An 18,872-nucleotide genomic window follows, 5' to 3' on the forward strand; every position below is an offset into this window, starting at 1 on the left:
TATGTTTATTTTGTTTTTGCATGTAAGGTGTTTTTTTGGTGGGGGGGGAGGTGTTGGCCGTGCTGTGCACCTTGCAGAATCTTAGTTCCCTGACCAGGGATCGAACCCAGTGAGAGCGCCAAGTCCTAACCACTGGGCTGCAGGGAATTCCCGGTATGTTAGGTTTTTAAAAGAGGGGTAGATTTGGATAGATTTGGAGATCAGATTCTTCCTCCAACTTAAGAGTGGATTTGGCTTGGTATGTTCAAAGGACATGAAGAACATGATAAACCTATTTTGCTGGCAACTAAAAATTATATAGTTGACAAAGAAATGTCACTACTTTTTTCCAAATTAAAAATAAAATGAATTTTTGTAATTGTATAATATGTATATATCTTTTTAAGTATGTGGAAGTATATACAGTTGACCCTTGAACAACACAGGTTTGAATTTCATGGGTCTACTCATACCCAGATTTCTTTTTACTAAATATGTACTGCAGTACTACACAACCCAAGATTGGTTGAATCTGCAGATGAGGAACTGGATACAAAGGAACTGTATATATAGAAGGTTGGCTATAAGTTATAGGTGGATTTTGACTGCTTGGAGGGTTGGCATGCCAACCTCCTCACTGTTCAAGGGGTAGTTGTAATTATAAGAGACAGCTTGGGTGGTTATGTTATAAAAAAGATTGTCCATTTTATGAACAGTTTAATGGTGTTTTTTATTTTGATGCATCTGTGAAGACAGTTTTTGAATATTAATACTTTTTTAAAATCCCAGTGGTTTCATGAAACAATATACGCCTATATAGAAGCAGATAAACGTGAATTGGACACTTTACATTAGGCAACATTCTAAAGCAGTAGATCTTAAGTTTGGCTGCTTTTTAGAATTGATTAGGAAGCTTTTTTAAAAAAATCCAAAGCCTAAGTCGAGAACCACTGTAAAAGTGCAAGGCCCATAGCAAAGGGCCGTTAACTTGCTGAAATTAGATTAGGTTTATTTTAATTGTATGATTTAAAATGATTAATACTAAGCCTCCTTTGTTTACAGTACATGCTGCAGAGGACCCAAGATCAAGATGAAAATGTGGCTTTAGAAGCCTGCGAATTTTGGCTCACTTTGGCTGAACAACCAATATGCAAAGATGTACTCATAAGGCATCTTCCCAAGTAAGTGTTCCTTCTTACAAATACTCCCTTGTTGTTAAATTTAGCAGTGATTCCTCATTTTCATATTTTTAGGTTACATTCTTATGCCATCAGGTAATGAAGTTCTAAAGAAGTAACACTTAATTTTGCTGATGCTATAAGTAAAGACATTTTTAAAGAAGCAGTTACTTTTGTTTTCTAAATTACATGAGGGTGGTTTATGCTGAATTATAACTAATTTTGGATAATCTGTGGCACAATTTTTTATAATCTTATAACTTGACTATGGGGTCTCATGGATTTCCTACTAGTTGTGATGCTATGCAATTTTTGGTTAATCTGTTGTTACACCTATTTTTAACCCAGTGGATGCTGTTAAATCAGTTATTTTTTTAATATATTTTTTCCAGTCTTATTGAGATAAGTTGAATTTGATATAAAACAGCATATTAGTTTTAGGTGTACAACATAATGATTTCTTATATTAAAGTCAGTTACTTTCAAAAGTAATGCTCATGTTCTTTTGAAAATAAAGAAAATACAGGCTCATAAAAGAAAATCAAAATGTAGAAAACTTAAAATGTCTTGGATTTCCACCCCCTTGAGTCATCACTGTTAGTATTTTTGGTGTGTTGTCTTTTGATGTTTTTTTCTGTGTTAGTACCATATAACAAATGTGATATATTCAGAGTGTTTTGGGAAGAAATAAATTTGGTAGTATGTACATGGCATCTGGCTATAGTTGATGCTTAAATTTTTGATTTTACTCTTTTATGGTTGGCTCTTTTCAGTTATTGTAGGTTGTGCACTTTCCTCCATGTCATTAGTCTTTAAACTTTCAGTACTGTTCTATCATGGTATGTGTACCATATATATATAATTGACTCTTCTTCTATTGTTGAATGTTTAGTTGTTTGCCCTTTTTTTTTTTTAACTCATAAATAATCCTGGACTGAGCATCTTTCTTTGCCCATAAGTAGTGATTTCTTTCAAGTAGAGTTCTTAGAAGTGATTTTTACCAAGGTCAAAGGGCCCTGAGTATTTTAAAGCATCTTCATAAATATTCCACATAGTTCTCTAGGGAAGTTATACCAGTTTACACCCCACCAGCAGGGTCCCATCTTGTCACAACTTTTGCAATCCATTAATCATAATTTTTCCAGTCTTAGCCCTCTGGATGAGCAAAAAACAAAACCATTTGTTATAATATGTTGTTGTATTAGTGGAGTCAAATTTTTTTCAGAAGTTAGGGTACTTGGATATTCTCATTTTCATGTAGTTAGTTAAGTTCCTTTTCTTTTCCAATAAATTCTTTCCCTACCAAGAAAACAATGCCACCTATGTCTTATTCCAGTCAATCTAGAATTTATTTGGGAGTAACGTGCAAGGTGATGTGCTAAATGGATTCTTCCCCCCTTAGGAAATTCATATATTAATTATTCTCTTCTCCCTGATTTGTGATTCCAGTTTTATGATATGCTTGTTTCTTACCGTAGGAGCATATAATTCTAAAAGTTATATAAACAGACATTAATTCTTATAAAACTGAAGAGATTTTATTAATGAAAACCTAAGCTGTAACATTAGGAGATGATAAGAGCAGTTATAGGTTGGTGGTCTCTTTCATTACCCTAATAAAATCTAAACATTGGTAAGCAACCAAGAACTTGGTAGCAGGCTAAAAGATCAGCAGTTCCCATTTAGTTGTGCTATATGTGAACATTAAACAACCCATTCCAGTGATAAATGGATTTGAGTTATATGTCTTCCAAGCCACTGGTTTGGGAACCATTTTTAGATTAAACAAGACTGCTTTTATTTTTGGTTCAAATAATGTATTGTGAGGATGGGAAAATATCAACATCAGTCTGATCTGGAGATTAAAAACACAGTAAAAGAACTGTTTTTCCTAGATCTGTTAACCAGATTCTTGTTTAGTATGAGCAAAAAATGTTTGCTGAGGAATAAAAATTGTTAATGTGATGAGATCTTTCTTATTAAAATGAATTCACATAGAAAGCATTAATGCAATAAAGAGTAAGGTTAAATTCTTTTACCTTTCTGGGCTGTGTCGTGTATTCTTGTTTTTTCTTTTCCTTTTTCTGTTTTTTTTTTTTTTAAGCCAGTACTATACTCTGTTGATTATTGAACATTTGCTAATATATTTTGTTATCTGGTAGAACGGGTCTTCTTTTTTTTCCCTGAATTATTTTGTTTTTTTCCCACCTTTATTCTTGTACATTAATATCTCCTGAGGCTTATTTATGAATTAATCCATGTAAAACAACTAACTCAGTGCTTGGCATATACTTAAGTACTCAGTAAACATTCATTGTTGGTATTCATTGTTGCCTTTATTCATTGTTGCCTTTCCATGATGTTGCATTAAAATTCTCTTCTTGTTTTCTACATGAGGCTTCAGGAGAAAGCTTCTTAACAATTAGATTTTTTTTTAAAATAATGGTCTGCTTTGTATGATTGGAATTTGTCAGACACATGCCATATTGCCACGTGGTCACAGTTAACTCCAGTATCTCTTTCCTACCTCACTTTTTGACTTGCCCTGCCTTATCAGTCCCTTATTTCCTACACATCTTCTTATTCTTTCTCTATGTGGCACAGATATCATGATCCACAAATCAACAGTACTGACCATAAACCTCCAGCTGCCCCCTGCTCTGGATTAATCGAACTGTCTTTGCTACTTCTTAAATACTGTTGGGAAAAGTTACACTGCCAGGAGGATTGGTGGCTATAGAAATCCATGGTCTTCAACATCAAGTGGACCCTTCATACCATCTGCCAATTTTTCCTGTTCCAGATCAGCTTTTATCTTCCATTCACCAGAGCAACTATTTGATACCTTTATCACTCTTCTGAAGTTCTCTTCATTCATTTTGAGCACTTCTGCTTTGTAGGGAAAACAGGTGACCCTTCACGTTTTGCCCAAAACTTATAGATATATTTTCATGTGAATTGTCTTCTTGCTAACCAGGCTTTCTATTTATGGTCTTGGATAGCATAATTTTTTCCTTATCCTTAGGGACCTCACTCTATCAAATAGATAAATTCTCTCTAAACTTTTCCCTCTCTGCTGCCTTAACTTTTTAACTGGCTGCAGTTTCTTTCATCTTAAAAAGATTCAAAGAATAGATGGGGCTCACTGTCTTTACTTCTTTACCTCACCTCAGGTGAACTCTTCAATGTTTTATGGTCTGCCATCCATCCTTATCATTTTCGTGAAATTATTGACAAAGATCGTAAATGATTTAACTGTTGGTGATCCAAATGGACTTGGTTCTCTTGCAAGATTCCTGTAGCTTGCTTACCCAGTGTGGTTCTGTGTATTATAATTTTATCTACTTATGGTATACTAGCTATAATGTTGAATTACTACCGTTAATCTATTTTAGAATTTAGAAGGACTTTGAACATGAAAGTTTGGGTGGCTCATATTTTCCTTTTTACAAATTTGAAATCCCACTGCTTCCTTTTTACTGTTAGTATTCCTTTGGTTAATGGGGGCTTGCAAAATTACCTCATTGAAAGTAGAGGTGTGCTTAAAATTGGTTTCATACATATTTATTTAGTGTGTGTTAAAGCATGTAACTATTTGAAGTAAAGCCACAACAAACACTGAGGACATGAATGTGGACAGAGATTTTTACATCTGGGGTAAAGAAAGGAAATTTACTTAACATTTATGGCCTTGTGGAAATAATATTACCTCTCTGAGCTTTAGTTATTCATTTGTAAAATAGGGATCATAATACTTTTCTCACTAGGGTATTAAGAAGGTGCTTTATTAATAACCCCACAGCTGGTACTCATGAGTCTTTTGCCTGTTCACACTTTCCATGCCCCCCAGAACAATGAAAGGTAGAATTTGGAAGCAGTGGACTGTGGACATTGTTACGTGTTTCCAAAGTATTCTCATACCTTTTGTCCTCAGTAGACTCATTTCAGTGTGTATGATTGGACAGTGAGGAAACAGTTCAAAGTTTAAGAAAGCTGTCCAAGATAAAAACATCATAGCTACAGAAGGAACTGAAATTAGTATTTTGATCTTTACTTAACATGTTTTGATATTTTTTTTAACTAGTCATCATAAATATTTCAGTATACCTGGAATTCTGTGTTTACAGACATTATGGTTCCCTTTTGGTGACAACATAATACTTCAGATTAGATATAATATTCTGATTTATTTAACTATTTTCTTATTGGAAGCTTAAGTTCTTAATGTCTTAAGAAGTTAGAATTTAAATTTCCAAACTTTTTATCAGACTGTGATAACCTTGTTGGTAGAGCTCTTTTTTTCCTTTTTGATTTATTTCTTTTGGATTAATTCCTTTAAGTTTACTGTTTTTATATTTTAAACACTGTCATCTCTTATTAAAAGGAATACAAATACTGAATGTAGGCTTATTGTAAAATTGTCACACCATTTAGAAATAAAGTAGAAGATGGATACCTTCCCTCTTTAGCCCACTCACTCACCTCTCTGAAGACAGCAGTTTATTGTATAGCCTTCCTAGATAGTCTGTGTATATAAGTTATTGTATAGGTAATCTAATTTTTTAAATAATTTTTATTGGAGTATAGTTGATTTACAATGTTGTGTTAAGTATCAGATGTACAGCAAGCGAATCAGTTTTATATATATATATATATATATATATATATATACACACACACACACATATATACGTATATATACACACACACACACATATCCACTCTTTTTTAGATTCTTTTCCAATGTAGGCCATTACAGAGTATTTACTAAGTAGAGTTCCCTGTGCTATACAGTAGGTCCTTATTAGTTATCTATTTTATATATAATAGCGTGTATATGTCTATCCCAATCTCCCAATTTATCCCCGTCCCCCTTCCTCCTTGGGAACCATAAGTTTGTTTTCTACATCCCTGACTCTTTCTCTTTTGTAAATAAGTTCCTATGTACCATTTTTTTAGTCTCCATATATAAGTGATATCATATGATATTTGTCTTTGACTGACTTCACTCAATATAACAGTCTCTAGGTCCATCCATGTTGCTGCAAATGGCATTGTTTCGTTCTTTTTTATGGCTGAGTAATATTCCATTGTATATATGTACCACATCTTCTTTATCCATTCCTCTGTTGATGGACATTTAGGCTCCTTCCACATCCTGCCTGTTGTAAATAGTGCAGTGAACATTGGGGTGCGTGTATCTTCGAATTATGTTTTTCTCCACATATATGCCCAGGAGTGGAATTGCTGGATCATATGGTAGCTCTATTTTTGTTTTTTAAGGAACCTCCATACTCTTCTCTATAGTGGTTGTACCAGTTTACATTCCCACTAACAGTGTAGGAGGGTTCCCTTTTCTCCACACTCTCTCCAGCATTTATTGTTTGTAGATTTTTTGATGATGGTCATTTCTGACTGGTGTGAGGTGATACCTCATTGTAGTTCTGATTTGCATTTCTCTAATAATTAGTGATGTTGAGTATCTTTTTATGTGCTTTTTGGCCAGCTGTATGTCTTCTTTGGAGAAATGTCTGTTTAGATCTTCTGCCCATTTTGGATTGGGTTGTTTGGTTTTTTGATATTGAGCTGCATGAGCCATTTGTAAATTTTGGAGATTAATCCCTTGTTGGTTGCTTCATTTGCAAATACTTTCTCCCATTCTGGGGGTTGTCTTTTTGTTTTGTTTATGCTTTCCTTTGCTGTACAAAGGCTTTTTTAAGTTTAATTAGATCCCTTTTGTCTTTGTTTTTATTTTCATTACTCTAGGAGGTGGATCAAAAAAGTCTTGCTGCAATTTATGGCATAGAGCGTTCTGCCTGTATTTTCCTCTTAAAAGTTTTATAGTGTCTGGCTTTACATTTAGGTCTTTAATCCATTTTGAGTTTACTTTTGTGTATGGTGTTAGGGAGTGTTCTAATTTCAGTCTTTTACACGTAGCTGTCCAGTTTTCCCAGCACCACTTATTGAAGAGAGTATCTTTTCTCCATTGTATATTCTTGCCTCCTTTGTCATGAATTAGGTGACCATAGGTGTGTGGTTTTATCTCTGGACTTTCTATCCTGTTCCGTTGATCTATTTTTCTGTATTTGTGCCAGTACCATACTGTTTTTATTACTGTAGCATTGTAGTATAGTCTGAAGTCAGAGAGCATGATTTCCTCCAGCTCCATTTTTCTTTTCTCAAGATTGCTTTGGCTGTTTGGGATCTTTTGTGTTTCCATACAAATTGTAAAAGTGTTCATTCTAGTTCTGTGAAAAATGTTATCGGTAATTTGATAGGGACTGCATTGAATCTGTAGATTGCTTTGGATAGTATAGTCATTTTGACACTAGTGATTCTTCCAATCCAAGAACATGGTATATCTCTCCATCTGTTTGTGTCATCTTTGATTTCTTTTATCCGTATCTTATAGTTTTCTGAGTACAGGTCTTTTGCTTCCTTAGGTAGGTTTATTGCTAGGTATTTTATTCTTTTTGATTTGATGGTAAATGGGATTGTTTCCCTAATTTCTCTTTCTGATCTTTCATTGTTAGTGTATAGGAATGCAAGAGATTTCTGTGTATTAATTTTGTATCCTGCAACTTTACCCAGATTCATTGATGAGCTCTAGTAGTTTTCTAGTAGCATCTTTAGGATTTTCTATGTAGAGTGTCGTGTCATCTGCAAACAGTGACAGCTTTACTTCTTTTCCATTTTGGATTCCTTTATTTCTTTTTCTTCTCTGATTGCTGTAGCTAGGAATCTCTCATTATTTTTATCTTAAATGGAAATGTGCTTTATGTGTTTTACACCTAGAGGGCTTTTTGTTTTTTCAACTTTACTTAATTTGTTTGTTTGCTTGTTTTTGGCTGTGCTGCATCCAAAAATAAGATCCTTGCAGGATCTTAATTCTCCAACCAGGGATTGAACACTGGGCCCTAGCAGTGAAAGCGCAGAGTTGTAACTGCTGGACTGCCGGGGAATTCCCAACTGCAGTTTAATGATGGACATTTAGATTGTTTCCATTGTTCTTGTTCTTGCATCAGGGAACATTGGTCTTTAAAAATTGGGAATATTCGTTCATATATTTGGGATAAATTCTTAGGGGAAAAATTGAAAAAAAAAATTATTGTTTTTATTTCTAAGCACTCTTGATAAGCTATCTTATCCCCACTAAGATTCCATCCAGTAGATCCCATGCATGAGTATTTAAAAGGCCTGAGATACATATTGGGAGTACTCATCATTTGAGAAGGGCAGACAAAGAACATACTATAAGGCAGTATTAGCAGTGGTGGTTGTTTTATTGGTATTATTAGTATTCATGAGGTTGTTAAGACTTTGAGATCTTTAGATCTTTGTTTCATGAATTCATTTCTTTACAGGTTGATTCCTGTGTTAGTGAATGGCATGAAGTACTCAGATATAGATATCATCCTACTTAAGGTAAGGAAACTATTTCCTGATGAATAGGGAAGATTATTTTTATTGACTTAGTAGATCTTTGGATTTGACTAACAGAACATTTATTTAGAGTAGGCCCTATGTAAATAGGCTTTCTGTTATATAGTATGCTACGGAGTTCAAAGATAATGAATTTGGGTGGTAATAGATTCTGGCTTAATTGGAACTAACTAGACGGTGACACTAATAGAGTTCGCATCCATTTCCTGTTAATACAAATTGTTTGGAGTTTATTTTAAAATACGTTAAATATGTTCTGATCTTGATTCAGATACTCTAGATTATACCAGCTGGTGGGAAACCATACAATGTGGTTTGAAAGTGCCTGATACCTAACATGGGTTATGTGATAGCCTATTCTCCCCTTCACAAAGGACAATTTTCTGCCCAGGGGAGTGGTTCTTAATGAAGAGGTATACAGTTGACCCTTGAAAATGGGATGTTAGCAGCATTGACCTTCAGCGCAGTCAAAAATCCCTGTATAAGTTTACAGTTGGCCCTCCGTGTCCATGGTTCCATATCTGCAGATTCAGCCAACCATGGATTATGTAGTAGTGTTAAGACTTCATTTACTGGAAAGAAATCTGCATGTTAGTGGACTCGCACAGTTCCAACCCATATAGTTCAAGAGTCAACTGTATTCCAAAATAATATGCATAACCCCATCTCTGAATATTCTCATTCTTTTACTGATATACATATTAGCTTATAATGAATATAACCAAAATCTTCCTTTAAAAAAAATATACAGGGTGATGTTGAAGAAGATGAAACAATTCCTGATAGTGAACAGGACATAAGGCCACGTTTTCATCGATCAAGGACAGTGGCTCAGCAGCATGATGAAGATGGAATTGAAGAGGAAGATGATGATGACGATGAAATTGATGATGATGATACAATTTCTGACTGGAATCTAAGTAAGTTAGGGAGAAGCACAGTCGCCTGCTTTGATAACAGTTTTGTTGAGAAATAATGCATATATCATACAGTGCCCTCATATCATACAATTCACATACCATACAAAAGGATATAGTTGAGTGGCTTTTAGTGTATTCACAGAGTTGTGCAACCATCACCACAGTAAATTTTGGAACATTTTTATCACCCCGAAAAGAAACCCCGTACCCATTAGTAGTCACTCCCATTTTCTTCCAGTTCGCTAGCCTTAAGCAACGACCAATCTATATTCTGTCTCTAGGAACTGTTCTGGACATTTCCTACAAATGGAATTACACAAAAAGTGGTCCTTTGTGACTGACTTATCTGTTCATCATTTGATGGACATTTTGTTTCCCCTCTTTGGCTATTGTGCGTAATGATGCTGTGAACAGTTATGTGAAGTTTGATGTGTAAACGTAAGTTTTCAATTCTCTTGGGTATATACCCAGGAGTAGGATTACTGGGTCATATGGTAACTTTATGGTTAGCCTTTTGAGGTACTACCAGGCTGTTTTTCAAAGTCGCTCCACCATTTACATTCCCCCCCAGCAGTGTCTTAGGGCTCCAGGTTCTCCAATGCTTGCCAATACTTTTGGGGTGTCTTTTTCTGTTATAACCATTCTGGATGTGAAATGATAATCTTATCGTGGGTTTGTTTTTGTATTTTCCTGACGGGTCTGCTCTTCATTTACTTGTCATTTTATTCCTTAAAAAGACTTTATCTCACACTGTCATTTCTCAAAGGGGTATATATTTTGTTTGATACTATGAAATAGAAACATTGACCAGCTTTTCCTGTTTTCCTAACATAAACTTATTTTTTTGTGTGATAATTTGCATGAAAATTGGTTGATTATCATGCAGTTTTCCAAAATGATATAAATTGCTTTTGTCATATTCAGACTTACAAATACGCTTTTTAAAATCTTGGTTTTCAACCTTACCTGCAAATCCACATCATATGTGAAGCCTGCATTCTGGGCCACATACTAATTAGATAACTCTGGGGAGAATCTAGACACCTGTGTTTTGCTTTTGCTTGTGTACTGGTTTTTAAATCTTGCTGCTCTAGTTCACAGCACGTTTCACGTTTTGGGCCATGTAATTCTTTGTTGTGGGGTCATCCTGTCCAGAATAGGATTTTGAGCAGCAGCCCTGATCTCTGCCCAGTACATGGCAGTAGCGCAGGAGGTGGGGGGAGAACACACACAAAACTGTGACAACCAGCAGTGTCTCGAGACATTGCCAAATGTTCCTTGGGACGCAAAATCACCCCCAGTTGAGAACCACGCTGTGATTCAGAGGGTTGAGGTTTCTAGTAACTAACTGATAGAGCAATTAAGGACATGAATCATCAGCTTGAACTGTGTAAATTATTTGGAATAATGCTGATTACTGCCCATGTAGTTTCCTATAACTAACGGTTCCTTAGAGTGACTAACATGCCCAGCCCTAGGCCGAGGACCTTGTATGCCTGTCACATTTAATCTTTCCAACAGCCTTGGGTAGGTAAAGATACTGCAAAAAGAGAAACTTCCTAAGGTCAGCTTAACTAGTACTGGTGGCACATGTAGTTTTGGAACCCAAACCTCACACAACAAGAGAACCCAAGGTCTTCATTACTACCACAGAATTACCTCCCAGTGTATCCCTACTTTAAGGTTGGTGGGGAGCATGCATTAAGGTTTAATGTAGATAACTGCAAAAGTCATAATGTGTGTTGAATTGGAGGGGGGAATACTTCCTTTTCACATCCCACCCATCTGTGTTCTTCCAGAAGTTTTTCTATACAGATACAGAAAAACGGGTATACAGGCTTAACCTCCTTTTGTTTCGCTTCGCTTTCTTGCATTTCATAGATAACCGCATTTTTCACAAAGTGAACGTTCGTAGCAACCCTGCACTGATCAAGTTTGTTGGCGCCGTTTTTCCAACAGCATTTACTTACTTTGTGACGCTGTCACATTGTGGTAACTCTTGGAATGCTGCAAGCCTTTTTGTTATTATATTTGTTAGGGCACTCTGTGCTGAGTGATCTTTGTTGTTACTGTTGTAATTTTGGGGGGGCTGCGTGAACCATGCTCATATAAGACAGCAAACTTACTAATTAGTAAATGTTGTGTGTGTTCTGACTGCTCCACCCACAAGCCATTCCCCTTCTCTCTCCCTTTCCTTGAGTGTCCCTGTTCTCTGAGACACAACAATATTGAAATTAGACCAATTAATAACCCTTCAATGGCCTCTAAGTGTTCAAGTGAAAGGAAGAGTTAGTTGCATGTCTCTCACTTTATTTTTATTTTTTTATTTTATTTTATTTTTGGCTGCGTTGGGTCTTTGTTGCTGGGCGCAGGCTTTTCTCTGGTTGCGGTGAGCGGGGGCTACTCTTCATTGCAGTGCATGGGCTTCTCATTGCGGTGGCTTCTCTTGTTGCAGAGCACGGGCTCTAGGCATGTGGGCTTCAGTAATTGCGGCACACAGGCTCTGTAGTTGTGGCGCACGGGCTTAGTTGCTCCGCGGCATGTGGGATCTTCCTGGACCAGGGCTTGAACCCGTGTCCCCTGCATTAGCAGGCGGATTCTTAACCATTGCGCCACCAGGGACGCCCCACGTCTCTCACTTTAAATCAAGAGTTAGAAATGATGAAGCTGGGACTTTAAGCCCGCGAACTGCAGCTACTGAAGCCCGTGCACCTAGAGCCCATGCTCCGCAACAAGAGAAGCCACCACGATGAGAAGCCTGTGCACCACAATAAAGCAGCCCCTGCTCACCACAACTAGAGAAAGCCTGTGCGCAGCAACGAAGACGCAACGCAGCCAAAAAATCAGTCACCTAATTAATTAAAAGAAATGATTAAGCTTAGTGAGGAAGGCATGTAGAAACTGCGGTAGGCCAGAAGCCAGGCCTCTTGCGCCAGTTAGCCAAGTTGTGAGCAAAAGAAAAGTTCTTGAAGGAAATTAAAAGTGCTACTCCAGTGAACACACAAAAACAAAACAGCAAAACAGCTTGAATGCTGATAAGGAGAAAGTTTTTGTGGTTAACCAGCCACAACATTCCCTTAAGCCAAACCTAGTCCAGAGCAAAGCCCTAACTCTCTTCAATTCTCTGAAAGCTGAGAGAGGCGAGGAAGCTGCAGAAGAAGAGGTTGGTTCTTGAGGTTTAAGGAAAAAAGTCTTTATATCTCTATAACATAATGCAGGGTAAATCAGCAAATGCTGATGTAGAAGCTGCAGCAAGTTATCCAGAAGATCTGACTAAGATAATTAATGAAGGTGGCTGCACAAAGCAACAGATTTTCAATGTAGACAAAAGAGCCTTCTGTTGGAAGAAGATGCCATCGAAGACTTTCATAGCTAGAGAGTAGAAGTCAGGCAGCACAAAGCAACAGATTTTCAATGTAGACAAAAGAGCCTTCTGTTGGAAGAAGATGCCATCGAAGACTTTCATAGCTAGAGAGTAGAAGTCAGGCACCTGGCTTCAAAGGGCAGGCTGATTCTTGTTAGGGGCTGATGCAGCTGGTGACTTGTAAGTTGAAGCCAGTGCTCATCTACCATCCCGAAAATCCTAGAGTCCTTGAGAATTACACTAAATCTACTCTGTGCTCTATAAATGGAACAAGAAAGCCTAGATGATAGCACATTTGTTTATGACAAGGTTTACTGCATATTTTAAGCCTACTCTTTTAAGCCTACTCTTGACACCTACTGCTCAGAAAAAATGATTTCTTTAAAAATATTACTGCTCATCGACAAAGTACCTGGCCACCCAAGAGCTCAGGTGGAGATGTACAATGAGGTTCATGGTTTTTTTCACATCTGCTAAAACAGCATCGATTCTGCAGTCCATGGATCAAGGAGTAATTTCAACTTTCAAGTCTTATTATTTAAGAAATACACTTTGTAAGGCTATAGTTGCCACAGGTAGTGATTCTTCTGAAGGATCTGGGCAAAGTAAATTGAAAACCTTCTGGAAAGGATTCACCATTCTAGATGCCATTAAAAATATTTGTGATTAACGGAAAGAGATCAGAATATCAGCATTACATTAACAGGAGTTTGGAAGAAGTTGATTCTTCTTAGGGGGTTCAAGACCTCAGTGGAGAAGGTAACTGCAGATGTTGTGGAAATAGCAAAAGAACTAGAATTAGAAGTGGAGCCTGAAGATGTGAGCGCATTGCTACGTCTCATGAGAAAACTTTCATGGATGAGGAATTGCTTCTTATGGGTGAGCAAAGAAACTGCTTTTTCTTGAGATGGAATCTACTCCTGGTGAAGATGCTTTGAAGATTGTTGAAATGACAACTGAGGATTTAGACTATTACATAGTGTTGGTTGATGAAGCAGCGGGAGTGTTTGAGAGGATTGATTCCAATTTGAAAGAAGTTCTACTGGGTAAAATGCCATCAAACAGCACTCCGTGCTACAGAGAAATCGTTCATGAGAGGAAGAGTCAGTTGATGCAGCGAACTTCACTGTCGTCTTATTTAAGAAACTGCTCATAGCCACCCCAGCCTTCAGCAGCCACCACCCTGATCAGTCAGCAACCACCAACATCAAGGCCAGACCCTCCACAGAAAGATTACAGTTTTTCGAAGGCTCAGATAATGGTTAGCATTTTTTAGCTATAAAATATATTTTAGGTTAGGTATGTACATGGTTTATAGACATAAAGCTATTACACACTTAAGTAGACTACAGTATTGCATGAACAACTTTTATATGCACTAGGAAACCAAAAAGTTCAATTGACTCACTTTGTTGTGGTGGTCTAGAACTGAACCTGCAATATCTGAGGTAGGCCTATGTCTTCTTTTTAGGAGGGGAGGCTGATTTTCTAGAAGTGAAATCAGATCATATGTACTCTGCTGATTCTTTTCCATATATCATGCAACTCATTCTGTGTCAGTATATAAATATTTCATTCTGTTTCCTGGCAGTATAATATTCATATGAATGGATCTACCATACAGTATAACTAAGACCCTTTTGATGAGTAAGGTGTTATTTCTGGCCAACGTAACAGCTTTATTTAAAAAAAAAAAAAAAAAGGCAGTCGTATACAGGATAAAATATCTTCATAATTAGTTTGCTAATTCTTGGTCATAAAGTATTCTTGTCAATAGAATTTTTTTTCCTGTGACAGACTACCTCCGATTTAATTGAATTCTTTAAAACTTTGTAGAGGTAAAAATGAAGTGTTGTACATACAACAAATTTTATCTGTATATAGATACAGATAGATTTATAGATATTTACCTATAGATGATCATGGAAGTTAACGTAATGTCTTTGAATTAAATATTTCCTTAGGAAAATGTTCTGCGGCTGCCCTAGATGTTCTTGCAAATGTGTATCGTGATGAGCTTTTGCCACATATTTTGCCCCTTTTGAAAGAATTACTTTTTCATCATGAATGGGTTGTTAAAGAATCAGGCATCTTGGTTTTAGGAGCAATTGCTGAAGGTAAGTCTAAATCAAACTTGAACTGTAAAGTCCTCAATAGGTGCTAATGTGACTAGGCTACTTTAAGGACTTGTTACTCTATAAGCAGAAACTGTTCACGTACTTTGCTGTCTTATGTTGCTAATAAGACTATTGAAGTAGGTGAGACTATGATCCACATTAACCTTAAAAACGATATTTGAGTCTAAAAGCCATCTTAGGATAAGTTTTTACTTTGAGCTAGTTAATTATTATTAAACAATCATAGACTGACTTATAACCCCAGCCAGATATTTTGCAAATGCTTTTGTTATAATAAAGAGAACAGAATGAGAGGATTCTGATGTCAGAAGCATCCCTGTTGCTAGAAAAATAACTTCCATAGGTAAGTGTAACAAACGTAAGTCAAGTGTCATCATCCTCTATAAAGGATTATTATTCTGTCCTAGCTGTAAACATCTATCTACAAGAAACTGAAGCATTTTACAGGCATTTTTGAAAGCCATAATTTCTGTAGCAGAAGTAAAATAAGCTTTCCTAATCCTACTGAAAGATACTTAAAGAGCAGTTAGCGCTCATTTCAGTTATTTCTTTAAAATAATTTTGGAACAGATTATTGCAATGTATTTATTAGAATGGAGATGATCTGAATATGTTTCATGAATGCACGTATCAGTTTAGTATTCAACTGAAATAATTTTATTTTAACCAAATTTCAGCACTTCCTGAAATAGTTCTGTGGGTTTTTTTCCTAGGTTGCATGCAGGGCATGATTCCATACCTACCTGAGCTCATTCCTCACCTTATTCAGTGCCTCTCTGATAAAAAGGCTCTTGTGCGTTCCATAACGTGCTGGACTCTTAGCCGCTATGCACACTGGGTAGTCAGCCAGCCCCCAGACACGTACCTGAAGCCATTAATGACAGAACTGCTAAAGCGTATCCTGGATAGCAACAAAAGAGTACAAGAAGCTGCCTGCAGGTGAGACATTCATAACAAAATGTTCATTGTGGGAGATGGGAGTGTGGGTATTTCAGGGAGAAGCTTAATTTTCAAGCTTGTGATGGAATGTTGATATTAAACCACTAATGGGGTTTTTGTTATCTGTATCTTTGACCTGATGGTTTTATAAATCCAAATGAGACTCTACCTAGACATGTATATTTGCTGTTTCTTCACATTTTTTTTTTCCTTAGTGGCTTTAACAGTAGCATCATCTTCCACCCTAATTCCTACACAGATATCTGGAGTGGAAGTGGCAAGGGTCCTACTCTTGAAGGAATAAAAAAGTGTGAGCAGAGTGACATTATTAGTCGACAGGTCAACTGTGATAACTAAGTTGCCACATAGTGATTCAACTCCAGTAGCCACTCTGTCAGTTGCATTTGGGGCTGTCTCTCTTTTTACATCAGATCAGCAGTTAGTTTCATTACTACCAGCATTTCCGTTTTCTAGAACAAACCTTCACGTTCTAAAAAGGCTTGCCACCTAATGTTTATTGTTCTTAATTTTTCAAATAGAATTGCTTTTACTGTTGACTTTGTTAATAAGAAGAAATAGCTGTTGAAAGAGAGGAAAGTAAATTTCAGTGTAGCTGGACTTTACCAGATCTGAAGCAAAAATGTCTGGAAGAGTCCTAATTCGTAATGATGTGAAAGAAAGTTAAACAAAGGAGCTTTGGTGATTAATAGCACTCAGTTTTTTTTCAAGCGGGGGGGGAGGATACCGATTATGCTTGGTTTCCTGTAGATTATTCATTCAGCAAGGTTTTTTTTAGTTCTCTACTCATTGTTAGGCATATATTAAATGCCGAGCTTACAGTCTCTGCATCTTAAAATTTACAGGCTAGTAGGGTATACTGAACAACTAAATAATTATAATTTGTGGAAAGTGCCATGAAGGAAATAGCTATAGCTCAGTGTTAATGAATAAGACTTCAGTTAACAAATGGCTTAAGCCTATCATTTTAGGAAATTCTTACCTGGCTAGAACAGAAGAAAATAACCTTAATTTTACAAACGAAGGGCCAGATACACCTTAAAAGTCAAGACACATTCAGGTATAAATTGAAGTAATTGCCCTGAGGCCCTGGAGTTTGTTCGTTTCTTGTATATTTGTCCTAAAAAAATAAGCTGCAAATAAACAAATTTATAATAACAAATGCACTGTGTATTCTAATGTATAGTGTGGAGTCTAGAGAAAAATTTTTAAACTTTACTGAGGAATAAATGACAAAAATAATTGCATATACTTGAGTGTACCACATGTTGATTTTGATATACATCAGCATGGTAGAACAGTTACCAAGATCAAGATCCTGTAGTTAACATGGGTAACTCTTTTTTCTGTGAGAATGCTTAAGATCTACTCAGCAACTTTCAAGTATACAGTGCTGTGTTAACTATAGTCACTATGCTGTACATTAGATCCTTAGAATTTATTCCTTTTTTTCTTTTTCGAATTTTTTTATACAGCAGGTTCTTATTAGTTATCTATTTTATACATATTAGTGTGTATGTGTCAATCCCAATCTCCCAATTCATCCCACTACCCCCACCAACCCGCCACTTAGAATTTATTCTTATAACTGAAAATTTGTGCCCTTTGACCTCCAGCACCCCATTTCCCCTTCCCACTGAGAGAAACATTTGAGAGATCGTCATACTGCTGTGTTCTCATACATCTCAAGCACCCTAAGTGTTAAAAAATGTTTCTATCATTTAACAGTTTCAATTCTGATTTCATTAATCTGGAACATCACTAGAATGTAAACCCCCAGAATGGACATTGTTTTGTTCATTGCTATGTTCCCAGCACTCAGTCACTAAATAAATAGTAAACAGCAAATAAATTGTTGAATGAACCAACAGTAGTTTTAGATTTTACCATTGTAGTTAAGCAGATGCCCGTAAGTGACAGCATAAGGAATGGAAAGAAATGGTTAAAAATAAGCATCTGGTGTGGTACGGTAGGGAGGTATGCATGTAAAGTGTAATAGGTATATTCTATAAACTGTAGACTTAGATTCCTATCTCTGTTGTAAACTGTTTCTTTCTACAACAGGATCTCTCTCTTTTTTTTAAATTATAGTGCCTTTGCTACCCTGGAAGAGGAGGCTTGTACAGAACTTGTTCCTTACCTTGCTTATATACTTGATACCTTGGTCTTTGCATTTAGTAAATACCAGCATAAAAACCTGCTCATTCTTTATGATGCCATAGGAACATTAGCAGATTCAGTAGGACATCACTTAAACAAACCTGTAAGTACCTATGATGAACTGTTACGAAAAAATTAAATATAAAGCATAGTTACAATCAATAGGTTAACATATTTGAAAATTAATATATTGGGGAGATGTGAACACTTAGGTGTTTGCTGTTTTAAGAATGTAGAGCTGAAAAGACAGCAAGTGTATTCACCTTTTAAGTAGTATTTTAAAAATAAATATGTGCAGGGTGTGTAGATTACAGGAGCGTATCACATGAATGCATCAACACTTTTTAGAGTGACTAAAGGAAAGAGGATAAAGGTTTTATACTCTGGATTTCAGCTTTTACTTAATTCCATGTAGTTTTGTGTCTCAGTAAACACTAGCTTTAGAGTACCACATCTAAACATCTGTGTTTTCTCACTGAACTTACAAGTATGAGAATACACTAAGGTAAAATAGTTACAAAATTAGGGTAATAGGTTAATTGCTAAATAGTGGTACAGGAGTGTGTGCCTAGGAAGCCAGACTCTGTCTCTAGTAGTGTTAAGAATAGAAGAGATGGGTGGAATTGATTTGTTTAAATAGGATTAAGTAATATTAGAATTTTAATATAGCTTGAAATTCCCTGCTGAGGAATAGATTTCATGTGTATGATTACTCGTGCATACCTCCACGCCG

General features: G+C 36.3%; 1 protein-coding gene across 1 annotated transcript in view; it reads left to right on the forward strand.

The window, feature by feature from the left end:
* TNPO1 (transportin 1) overlaps positions 1–18,872 on the forward strand; it is a 91,793-nt gene that overhangs the window by 52,577 nt on the left and 20,344 nt on the right. The window contains exons 9-14 of the mRNA XM_081232595.1: positions 1,042–1,160; positions 8,522–8,582; positions 9,352–9,520; positions 14,849–15,001; positions 15,736–15,961; positions 18,071–18,262. Of these exons, the coding sequence (XP_081088721.1) occupies positions 1,042–1,160; positions 8,522–8,582; positions 9,352–9,520; positions 14,849–15,001; positions 15,736–15,961; positions 18,071–18,262 (920 nt within the window). The remainder of the gene's footprint in view (positions 1–1,041; positions 1,161–8,521; positions 8,583–9,351; positions 9,521–14,848; positions 15,002–15,735; positions 15,962–18,070; positions 18,263–18,872) is intronic.

Source organism: Mesoplodon bidens (genome assembly GCF_964165515.1).
Source record: "Mesoplodon bidens genome assembly, chromosome: 4".
Classification (NCBI taxonomy): Eukaryota; Metazoa; Chordata; class Mammalia; order Artiodactyla; family Ziphiidae; genus Mesoplodon; species Mesoplodon bidens.